Source organism: Topomyia yanbarensis, chromosome 2 (assembly GCF_030247195.1).
Source record: "Topomyia yanbarensis strain Yona2022 chromosome 2, ASM3024719v1, whole genome shotgun sequence".
In the NCBI taxonomy this organism is placed as follows: domain Eukaryota; kingdom Metazoa; phylum Arthropoda; class Insecta; order Diptera; family Culicidae; genus Topomyia; species Topomyia yanbarensis.
In genome coordinates this window covers 371330145-371342613 of record NC_080671.1, presented here as the reverse complement: position 1 = coordinate 371342613, position 12469 = coordinate 371330145, and the positions used below count along the sequence as shown (strand labels likewise).

The 12469-nt window shown below is 46.3% G+C and overlaps 1 protein-coding gene across 1 annotated transcript in view; it reads left to right on the top strand.

Annotated features, from left to right (window-relative positions):
* The window catches only part of LOC131684528 (organic cation transporter protein), a 96552-nt gene that overhangs the window by 75672 nt on the left and 8411 nt on the right, over positions 1-12469 (top strand). The window contains exons 5-6 of the mRNA XM_058967487.1: positions 11003-11148; positions 11830-12011. Coding sequence (XP_058823470.1) covers positions 11003-11148; positions 11830-12011 — 328 coding nt within the window. The remainder of the gene's footprint in view (positions 1-11002; positions 11149-11829; positions 12012-12469) is intronic.

Sequence of the window (12469 nt, the reverse complement as noted above, 5' to 3'; positions counted from 1 at the left end):
AAAACCTCCGTTCCGAATGGAATTCCAACCGGCGCTGAAAGCTGCAATCCTGGCATATCCGGACATGTTCAGGATGCTACTGCTGAAGTCCTTAGATGATGGAAATTTCCCCGAAATGAGGAAGGTACAGAAGCTGATGCTGCTGCCAATTTCAGGGGAGTACCCGGGCCATACAGCATCGCATAGACCAATGCCGCAGCGCTGCACAGAAGAATGAGCCAGATCCTGAAGAGCTACTTCCAGAGTAGAGTACTACTGTACCAGACGAACAAAAGGCATAAGGCAATACGAGTAGCAGCGGGCGTTCCTCAGGGCTCCATTCTCTGTCCAACTCAACGATATGTACGATAGGGTCTTAAGACTGCGGCTGCCCGGAAAAGCGAAAATCGTGTGTTTCATGGACGACGTGTCACTAACGGTGATGAGTGAGACACTTGAAGAAATGGAGCTGTCGGTGACGGAGACAATAGATGCGATCGAGAGCTGGATGGACGGGGGCAAGCTGCAAATAGCTCATTACAAGACGGATGTGTTGTTGGTCAGCAACTGCAAAGCGGTTCAGCAGCTACAGATCGCCGTTGAAGGGCATGTGATTGCATCGAAGCGTGCACTGCAGCAATTGGTAGTGATAATCGACAACTGGTTGAGCTTTAACAACCACGCTGATTACACCTACGAAACGTCGGTCTATTATCTAGTGTTTCGTCATCGATACTGAGATATGGGGCCCCTGCCTGGGGTGCGGCGTTGAAAACCAAGTGGAACTGCCGAAGGCTGAACAGGATGTGCCGGCTGGTGATCGTACGAGTTACGTTTGCGTACCGGAGGCACTATGCGTTATCACCAAGATGATCCCCATCTGCATCGCCCTGGCGGAGGATATCAAGTGCTACAATCATTGAAACGTCAAAAACGTGAGGAAAATGATGAGAGTCGATTCGATGTGGTGTGGCAGCTGGAATGGGACAATACGGAGAAAGGAAAGTGGGCCTACTGGCTCATCCAAACCTGTCGAGGTGGGTCAATAGAAAGCACGGAGAGATTACCTTCCACCAGAAACAGCTCCTATCGAGCAACGGCTGTTCCAGGAAGTATTTTCATCGGTTCGGATTCACAACGTCACCACTGTGCCCGGAGTGTGAGAACGTCGAGGAGACACCGGAGCATGAGGTCTTTTAATGTTTGAAGTGACGTGCAGGGAGCTACTTAAAGCGGGAGGACCGGATATCAACCCGGATAATGTAGCGTACAGCATGACAAGCGACAGAGGTGGAACGCAGTAAACAGAGTTATGATATAGATCATTACCGTCTTATAGCGGAAACGGTGTGATGAATATCGAGCAATGGTTTCGGGAGAGCAATCAACGCCAGGGAACTCTCCGCAGGAATAAGCTAGATCCACCGCTGAGGACTAGTCGAGTAGACTGCAACAGAGCACCGAGTATGAATCGTCGAAACGCCAGCGAACCGGACGTCGTGCTCCATCCGGAATCGCCAAACCGACCACGGCACCCCACCATTTGTTCCGATAGAAAAATAGCGAAAACAAAAGAAGAATCGATATTGGGAGAACTTTTTTCGCTAGGAAACTCTCCGTCAACGTAAGTAGACCGCGACGAGACGCCACCAGTCACGGGTCATCGGGGCACCAGTGAATCGGATGCCCTGCTTCACCGCAATCGCCAAACTGACCTCGGCATCTAGCTGATTGGCTCGGTTTCGGGAGAACTTCTCTCGCCGGGGAACTCTCTGTTGGAGTAGGTCAGGTCCATCGTCGGAGACTAGACCGAGTAGTTCGCGAACATGTCGAGGAGCTGGCTCATCAAGGAAGTAATTCTAAATGGCCCAAGAAAAGAACTAAAAAGCTTAAAGGAGTTGCGGCGCTAAATGGCACCGGTCACGGAGCCAAAGGGCTCAAGAAGTTGTGGCACTGAAACCAAATAAGAATCGGTATCGGGAGAACTTCTTTCGCTGGTGAACTCTCCGTCAGCGTACAGTCAGATTCACCGCCGGGAACTAGACTGCGTAGACCGCGACGAGATATCCCCACTCGCGCCGGGGCTCTAGCAAACCGGACGCCCTACTCTACTGGAATCGCCGAACTGACCTCGGCACCTGGCTGGTTGGCTTGCTTTCGAACTTCTCTCACTGGGGAACTCTTCGTCGGAGTAGACTAGATCCATCGTCGGGGACTAAACCGAGTAGTTTGCGAACCAGTTGGAAGCTCAACGAGGAAGTGGTTAATACCACTTAATAATGGGACAAGGTAACTGAAGGGCGCAATAAATTAGACAGTCTGAAGATTGCCGCCCAGATTGTCCTAGTAGGGGAAGAGCACTAATTCTAGACCCACAGCTAGCCTTCCTACTACTATACCGAAATTGCCACGTTGTGTGGATGGTCGAAAACTAGTAGTGTGTCAACGATGGGTGCTGTAACCCTACTGAAAGAACTAGTTGGATAGGAGTGTGTGCTGTGCACAAAAAATCTCTTCCCGAGGTAATGCCGCACAGTGGCCGGTCTTCGAATAAAAGTCGGACGAAACTAAAAATGTTGCCCAATCTGGCTGAAAAGTACATATTAAGGTAATTTTGGGGTGCTGAGCTCAATATATAGGAAACCCAGTAAAAATAAAAAATATCTGAAACTTAGGTTTTGTCCGGTCTCCTGCCAGTGTGTGCCGGGGAGGGATCAGTTTTCGTGCAAGATTAGTTGTATCGGATCGGGGTGTTGGTTTGTGTACATTTTTTTTCTTGCTCAGAATGTTTTTGAAAATTTTATATATATACAAAAATATTCATACCCCCCCCCCCACCTCGAAAAATTTTCTTGCTACGCCACTGGGAGAAGCAATTGGAACTTCAGGCTGCTATGAGAAAGAAATAGTTTTAGTGTGAGCAGGTGCTACGCAGAAGGGAAATGGAGCTGGCAGAAGTGGCGCTGTTTCGAGCAAGCAAAACTGGTGCGGAAAAGGACTTTCGGGAGCAAATGGCAACTGTGTATCATTTGTCAAACACTATATAAATGGAACGCAAACAGCACCATTTCCGACCGGTTCCCATTAATAATCGAAGCCCTCGTCTAAAGCGTGCGGATTTGGTGTTATCGACAATAATAGCTAAGAGGCGATGCAATCGAGCTTGTACGTGAACAAGTCGGTACCTCGTGTTACCGAGAAGCTCCGCCAACCCTTTGGATGCCCCGTGCAATTGCTGAATCGTCTGCTGGAACACACTAGAGAGCTGCCTGTAAGAAAAATCTGAAAGTAATTAAAACATTCGCCAACGCAGTAGAACAGCTTTGCGATTACGTGTAAGAAACAGGCCTTAAGGTACAACTGAAGGACCTACTGCTGGTACAGGTCCTGTTAACGAAGACCATCAGTCTGGGTTACCTATAGTGATGAAGTTGAGACAAAAAATCGACAAAAAGTTCTACGAATTTGTGAAAAGCAAGGGCACGATCTAGTGGATAATTACTAGATCCAGCATCAAATCTTTTGTAACAGCCGCCGAAGTCGAGCTAAGAACTGAAAACACCGAAAAGACAAAGAGGTCGCGCAAAGAAGCCCATGAGACGCCAAATGGTGACCGGTACTCCCGTTCAGTGAAAACAGTGAGGGAAACACCAGGAGACGAGGAACCGCAGAAGCCCACAAAGATCGGTGAAGGACAGCGAAAAAACCAACAAATGAAAAGTGGATGACAAACCATAGAAACCGTAGAAGGGAGGTGGAAAACATAAAAAATAGGATGAAAAGAAGAAAGAAGACCTTCGAAAACGTCAGGAGAGGTATAAGGAAGACGCTTTAGTCGTCAAAGCAAACGACGACGTGACGTATGCTGCGATCTTTAAAAAGGTAATAGAGCATCCCAAGCAGAATGAGCTGGGGGAGAACGTATTTAGAGCCAGGCGTACTCAGAAAGGCGAGATGCTGTTCGAGCTGAAGAAGGATCCATTGATCAGAAGCTCGACCTATCGGGAACTCGCAGTAGAAGCGGTGGAAGAAGAAGCGAATGTGGAAGCTTTAGTTCAGCAAGCAGTGGTCGAGTGCAGGAATCTGGACGTGATCAGAACTGAAGACGAAGTGAGGAGCGCGCTATAGGGCAATGTAACCTGGAGAAAGAACAGATGTCAATCAGGTTGAGAAAGGCGTACAGTGGCACACAGACAGTAGCGATACGCTGACCGCCAGCCGCAGCCATAACCTGGTCGACTAGTATGATCAAAGTCGGATGGTCGGTGTAAATAGACTGGGGACCAACGGCTTTACTTCCCTTCCTAAGGAAGACGTGACCACAGATATTTTGACCCTCAGAAAAATCTCAACGAACTCAGTTGGAACTAATCCCAGTGCAACTGAAATGAGTGGCGGTCACGCTTACCCTCTCAACCATCGGCGCCATCATAGAGCAACCGAAGTGCATACTCGGCACAAAGGAGAGCGGAAAGGATCACAGAGTACAAAAAAAACGAAGACAAACCAATGATGGTGGAGATAACTCAGCTTAATCACACTAATTGCGACATTGCTCAGTAATTGTTGTGGAAGTTAATAACAGAAACGAAATGCGAAGTTGCAATTATTGTAAAGCTGTATTGTGTTCCTCCCAATAACGGTAGCTGGGTGGAGATGCAGAGATGGCGGCAATCATGTCCAAGAGGTGGTGGATAGCACACAGGCTTCGTGATCACCAGTGGCGTATTCGTATGTAGCTGTAATGTTCCTCCAGAGGGAACACCCGAGCAGTACAATCGTATACTGGACACATTCACCGACCCGTTAGTCGGACGAACGCGGGTTGTAAAAGGAGATTTTAACGTTTGGGTCATGGTGTGGGGTAGCAGGCTGAACAACGCAACAGGTTATAACTTGTTGAAGGCCCTGGCGAAGCTGGATGTAAGGCTGTGCAACGAACGTTTCGCTAGCACTTTCCGAAAGGACGGTCGGGAATCCATCAACTTATCATTTTTTTAGTCCGTCGCTGAAGGATAATATGAATTGTCGAGTTAGTGAGCAGTACACACATCAGGAATCAGGAATCAGAATATATTGGCTCAAATGGCACGTGAGTGAGCAGTACACACATAGTGATCACCAGGCGATCCACTACACCATTGGTCGGCGAAATTTCACTGTAATACTGACTGGCAAGTGCAAGTGGAAAATAGAGGACTTCGACAAGGACCTTTTTGTGGAAGTATTCCATGCTAACAGACTCGCTCCAATTCCGAATGCCGATGAGCTGTCGGAAACATCAGTGAGGGCGTATGATGTAACCATTCCGAGAAAATGGAGCCTTGGAACTACCGGCGTATTGGTAGAATGAAAGGCTCAGCATCTTCCATGCTGTCTGCCCAAAATCCAGAAAACGCTTTCAGAGAGAAAGATCTGAAGCAGTCAGAGAAGAGCGTCAGGTGAAATTCCGGGCGGCTAGCGCCGCTTTTAAACACGAGGTAGTGCTTAGTAAATCCACCTGCTACAAGAAACTGTGCAGAGAAGTAGATGCTAACCTCTGGGTTAACGCTTACCATGTCGTTATGGCCAAGATGAAGGGTTCAATGACGCCAGCTGAAATGTGCGCTTACAAACTGAAGATTATCGTGGTAAGTATTCGCCCGAAGCACGACCCAACCACATGGCCGCCAACATCATACGTTGATGCAGACGGTGAAAATGCTGGTGACAATATAGTCTCCCACGCCGAGCTTCTTGTAGTGGCAAAAGAGCTGAAAACGAAGGAAGCTCCCGGTCCAGAAGGTATCCCCAATGTGGCGATTTTGGACATTTTCAGGATAGTTCTACAGAAATGCCTGGACGAAGGCTACCTTACGGATAAATGGAAGATCCAGAACCTGGTGTTGCTACCACAGGGAAGCCACCGGGAGTTCCTGCATCCTTCTGAAAAGGGTAATCCTCAACAGGCTGACTAACTACGCTGAAAGTGAGAATGGACTCTCGCAAAGGCAGTTCTTATTGAAGATAGGGATCTCGACGGTTGACGACATTCACACAGTCATGACGAGCTCGGAGAAAGCATCGGAGCAAAGGAGAAGGTGTAGTCGCTACTGCTCCGTGGTAACAATCGACGTGAAGAACGCGTTTGACAGCGCCAACTGGTTGGCTATCACCGTTGCGTAGTGAAAAGTTATTTTCAGAACCGAGTACTGGTCTACGAGAAGAACATGGAGCAGAGGTCGATTAGAGAATACCTCAGGGCTCCATACTCGACCTAACGCTCTGGAACACAATGTACAACGGAATGTTAACACTGTAACTATCCAGGCTTTGCAGATGATGTTGTCATGACGACAACCGGTGAGACTCTCGAAGAAGTGAAAGTGTTGATGGCAGAGACAATAGGTATCGTGGAAACCTGGATGTCTGATGTCAAGTTGCAGCTGGCTCACCACAAGACGGAGGGAGTGCTGATCAGGAACCCAAAAAAAAATCAGTGTGTCGCGATCAGCATCGGGGGACACTCAATTTCATCGATGGGTGCGCTAAAGTACCTGAGAGTGATGGTTGACGAACGGTTAAATTACAACAACCATGTCGCCTATGTATATGAGAAGGCAGCGAGTACAACTAACGTATTGGTAAGGATCATGCCGAACATCGGAGGAGCGAGATGCAGAACGAGGCGTCTCTTGGCGGGTGTCTCATACTCAATACTGAGGTATGGCGTACCGGCCTGGGCTGTAGCGCTGAACTCAAAGCGGAACCGGACAAACACGTTTCGCCTAATGGCTGTTCGTGTCGCGTACAGAACGATATCGACGGAAGTGGTATGCGTCATTGCCGGGATGATTCCCATCTGCATCACTCTGTTGAGAACATGGAATGCTACCAGCGGAGGAGTACACGAAATGCAAGAAGACAGGTCAGAGCGGACTTTTTGGCTAAGTAGCAGCAAGAGTGGGATATCGCAGAGAAAGGAAGGTGGACCCACCGACTCATCCCAAATATGTCGGTGTGGATGCATAGGAAGCATGGAGAGGCGAACTTCCATTTAACGCAGTTTTTGTACGGGTACGGATGCTTTCCGGAAGCAGCTGTATCGGTTTGGATATGCTTCGTCACCCCTTTGGCCGGAGTGTGTGAACGTGCAAAAGACGCCGGAATACGTGGTCTTCGAATGCCCGAAGAAGTTCTAAGGGGTATGTCTGGTGTGACAGTTGACAATATCGTCGAAGAGATATGCCACGGCGAGCATATCTGGGATACTGTCAACAGAGTAGTTACGAATATGCTCTCCGAGCTGAAGAGAAAGCGGCGAAGGAACAAACAAAGTGGCACCGTCGGTTATTAAGCCGCCGTGAAACCACAAATCAGATTTCGGGAGAAATTCCGCCGCTGGGGAACTCTCAGTCAATGTAGTACGATGTAGTAGTTGAGTAGTACGCGACCAGGTTCGGGTCGTTGGGACGCCAGTGAACCGGACCTCAGGCTTCACCGAAATCGCCGGACCGACCTTGACACCCTATCGGGTACCTTATGAGTAGGCCACCACCGGGAACTAATTCGAGTAGATCGCGTCAACGTCAGTAGTCAGCAGCGGGTGGTAGGGGTGCCAGTAGGGGCTTTGGCACCTACTAGCTGGCCCGTTGAGTAGGCTAGGTCCACCTATGGGGTCTCGAACGAGTAGATCGGGACAAAGCGGGGAGCTAACGAAAACAAGCATCGGTAACGGAATAAATCCATAGCCGAGAAATGAATAGTAGTGTAGATTCTAATTGACAGGGAGCTAATTGGCTCACTAAACAGACATCGGTACCGACAGAAATTCCGTCGCCGGGGAACTCTAAGTCGGAGTAGGGTAGTTTAACCGCCAGATACTATTCTTGATAAAGCTGGGAGCCAAATGGTTTAAGAAAGCGGGTGAGGGTTTCGAAGAAAATTTGTCCCTCGGGAAATTCTCAGTCGAAGTAAGGAGAGTTCACCGCCCGAAACTATCCGAGCACATCGTGATAGGGCTGGGAGCTGAATGACTTACGCAAACGGGAGTTAAATGGATGGAGAAGAACAGCAAGAGAAGAGTCCAGAGCTAAATGACTCAAAGGTCGTGCCATTTTACGGATCAAGTGAGGCTCCGAGAAAGCTGCGGAAATTCGTGATCAAAAGAAAGAGGTGCGAAGAAAGCACAATGAGACCCCCCCCCCTTGCAATGCTTTTAATAGTTTACGAAGACAGCGTGCGCATAGTGATGATCCAGCACGGCACTGGTAAAAAATGAGACAATGGAGAGAGCGAGAGCCGAAGCACGGCAGTGAGATTTTATGGCTTTTGGCAACGATTTCTTTGAGGAAGCACTTCACGCAAAGAACGACACTACATACGTGAATGCAGAAGAGTTAACAGAAACACTACAATGCCAAGAAAACAGGAGCCAAGTAATAGACGGTGGTCAGGTTAGTGGTGGAGCAATTGATAAATTGGAAGTCGGCGAAAAACTATAGATCGATTTCCAGATTTTTCTCGATCTGGGTGAACAGTTATTATGGAAACGTAACCTGAAGCGATTCATGTCTGGTTAAAGTTGTTTCAGATAGTACTTACATCCAAACGGGCACGTTATGTAACCCTTCGGTCCGTAGTGTGTAAATTTCACCACAACTGGGACATTCGTCTGTCATAGATTTGCAGCAGCGCGAATCGATACTGTTTCGGACATGTGTCGAAACGAGGACTCGTAGGATGCCACCAGTAGAGCCGTAACACTAACCCTACCGGGAGATGAAGGTGCAATTCTAGTTGGTTGGAATCTCTGAATCGGTTCACGTCTCTACAGGTTCCGATATTAACGACAATCATTACTGTCCAGTTGTTCAACGAAGACCGAGCATCGAGCTCGCAACAGCACCTATTGAGGAATAAACGAACGAAAAAGATAGAGTCTAAGAAAATCAGGAATAGATATCTGGCGAAAATCTGCCGCTGGAGATCATTCAGTCGGAGTAGTGTAGATTTGTTGCTGAAACTCAGGGTAGCCAGAACTACCTATTTATCGGTAGTCCTACCGATTTTCGGTTTCACCCCCGACTCCCAGTTGACCGAGGTAAAACTACCGATTTTTTTAATATTCCTACCGAAAACTACCGATTTTTGATGATTGTGGGCACAAGCTATTTTTCTATTCGGGTTTGGTCTCAACTACCACGGGTGGTCGGGACATTTGTTAATGGTGCAACAGTTATGAGTTATTTTTTCAATTTCTTCAACGTATCATTTGTCGCTGCAATATTTCGGTATTTTGCAATGCCACGTAAACACTACGTTTTTGGAGTCTACCGATATTAAGGAACTCAAGCGGGCCACGCTGATGGGTACTCTGGGAACTATCCGATTAGATCTTGCCCTTAACCGTTATGTGTCCAACAAAAAATACCTTTAACAGGCCAACAAGGGTACCCGGGTACCCACAAATTTAAATGCTCATAACTATGGCTTCCTTTAACTGATTTGGACAACTTTAGATGTTTTGGACTCAGGAACTCGTCCACTTTTGGATTCTGTCAAACTGAACCGGATGAATAGATCTGGTTTTTGGTAATCCGGATTTTCCATAGTAATGTACCAGTACAAGGGTATAATTTGTATATTTTAATAATGTCCTAGCAATATGAGTATCAAAACTCTTCAAATTGTCACAGAAGTCCTTTTTTACGGGACCCTATGGCAGCTTGAAAAATGGAATCGGAATGGAATGGCCACTCATGGCCCCAAGGGAACCTGCTCTGGAAAGTCCGTTCCGGGGTCAAATCACCAAATGATTACAAAACCACGAGATATAGCCTACTGATGCAATCCCAACAATTTTGATAGCCATATTGCTAGAATTCCATTGAAACTCACAAATAGTATCCCAGCACATGCTTCCGGAAATCCGGATTCCCGAAAACCGAATGAAGTAACACGATTTATTTTAACCTAGTCTACAAGTGGATGAGAGTTCCCGAATACAAAACACCCAAAAGTATCAAAATCGGTTGGAAATTACCTTAGTTATTGGTATTTCAGTTTTGTGGGTACCCGAGTACCCACGTCGGCCTGTTATGTAGTAAAAATTCAGGAACCCCTCAAGACTCCCTCCCTTACTATGTCAACAATATTATTAACCCAAAAGCTTGACTTAGTGAAGTTCCAAGATGTCACAAAGTTTCAATTTCCATCTATGGATAAAACATGGGAATTTCATTATTTGAAACCTAAAAAGGTACTTGGGTACCGCGTCGGACACATAACGGTTAACTGGGAGCCGTATGGCTTATAAAAATGGACAGCTGTATCCGGAGAAATTCCACCAACAAGAAGCTCTTAGTAGGAGTGGGATAGATTCACCGCCGGGGATTTTCAAGTAATCGTGCAAAACTGAAGCTGAATGGCCTACAACAAAGGATATCGAATCCAGAGGTAAATCCTTGATGGATAACAGAGTAATATAGTGTAGTTAGAAAAGCAAGATTGCAGCACCAGTTAGCAGATAAGTAAGAAGAAGTGGTGCTAAGACGGAGAAGAAACACTGTGTTTGTGCAAAGGGAATTGTGATAAATTGATGTTTTCAAATATACGCAATATGTGCCAGGGATGCGTGACAGATTTCAAAATTCCAATTCGTTCCAAAATTTCGAGTGGGTTACCCACTCAGCTATTTTCATGTAGATAGTATTACTCATACTACTCACGTAATCTGTCGGAACTGGTTTCACCAGAATTCTGTGAATATCAGAATTCAGTAAGACCGTACCACAAGCCGACTTCAAAAGGACTTGAGTCAAATGTTTCAAAAAGGCTCACAGTTTAAAAATTTTCTCTGCGCAGGGATTGAAAAGACTTAGAAGTTAGTCCATACCTCCCGGGTGGCGGCAATGTTTGTCCTCGCCTTACCCGTATGCGCACGGACCTGCCCGGGGCGTTGACAAACGAGTAACCGAGACCAAGGGCATAACTGAATGCAATTACATTAAATTTGATTCTTTTTCCTTTAATTTGTCTTTAGTCAAATGCTCCGTTGGTGCCTGCAATGCAATCATTCCGACGTTCACCGCCTATCAATATCCTACAACAATGCGAAATTTAGGCGTCGGGGCTGGAAATTTTGCTGCTGGACTCGCTCTCATCATTATGCCGTACCTGTGGTTGCTGGTAAGTTTTCGAATTAGGTATAAGTTTAGGCTAAACCATACTTTAAAATTGTTCAAAATTAATAAATATATATCTTACTGACTATAACAAATAACGTCCACATGCTCTATCAAACGATGCAAAACAGCCAACTGTGGCATATAACGAGTTTTCAATTAATTAGCTTGCTTCAATGTACCTATACATACCTGATCCAGTGCAACCTCTAAGCCATCGGTCAGTCATAGCCAGACAGCCCTGAATAACCTATATTAAGACACCTGGGTTTCCGGCAATCCATGAGCGAACGGAGCTGTAGGTACGGTAATCGAGCATGTTACGCGTGTTTGCTAAGCAATCAGCCGTCCGTAATCCCTCGGACCGATTTCGTTTCACGCAATTAATTTCAATTGTTCCCCATTGACTCTGTATCAGATCGAAACAATATCCTCATTGCTATGCTACTAACGAGCATACGGACTAATGTCGAACCTGTCCTTTTGTGTCACACGCTTATTACCAAACTGTCCCTTTCAAATTCATAGAAAGAATGCATCATTTCGTCATACGATATTGAACAAAATCTTTAACTTAATTACGACTGGAAGATTGTCATTTAATTTACTCCGACGCAATCATGCTCGAATTGGTTCTGAGTTCAATGTGTGAATAATGTTTTTTTTCTTTGCATCAACCTTCCAGGAACACACGGACCAGTACCTACCGCTAACGGTGATGGGGGTATGCAGTATCATTGGCGGATTGGCGCTTCTGGCGCTCAAGGATAAACTCAGCAAGAAGCATCCACGAGAGCGCAGTGGGAGCGACAGTGGAGGCAGCATCGTGAGCAGTGTTGTCACGCGGTCCACCGACGATGAGACGAGGTAAGTTGAGCGTGCGGTGAATCGGTTCTGCATGGTAAAACTAAGAAGTAATTGTTACGGCTGTCTGAGTAAATTCCATCACCTCTATCGTGCCCGATATGAACAGGTTGCACCTAATTAGTGTCCAATATGAAAAGCTTATTCAATTGAACAATAGCATGTGATTGGCGGAAATATTATTGTTAATGTTTGTTTGTTGAAATAGAAAATCTATACGGATATGACACCAGACCCACTAAAGGTACTGTAAAATGACATCATTTTCAATTACATCCATCAAAACACATCAAGATGGGAATCGAAAATTTGCTGCATACCTGACACTTGAAACTAAATTTCAAACGACTTAGTATATACACTGGAATCTCCATTTAGAAACCAAACCGGGGATTCTTCAATAAAATTGGTAGTTGGTCGTGTTTTTTAACCTGGCATCACTGTTTGCTACACCCCAGTCT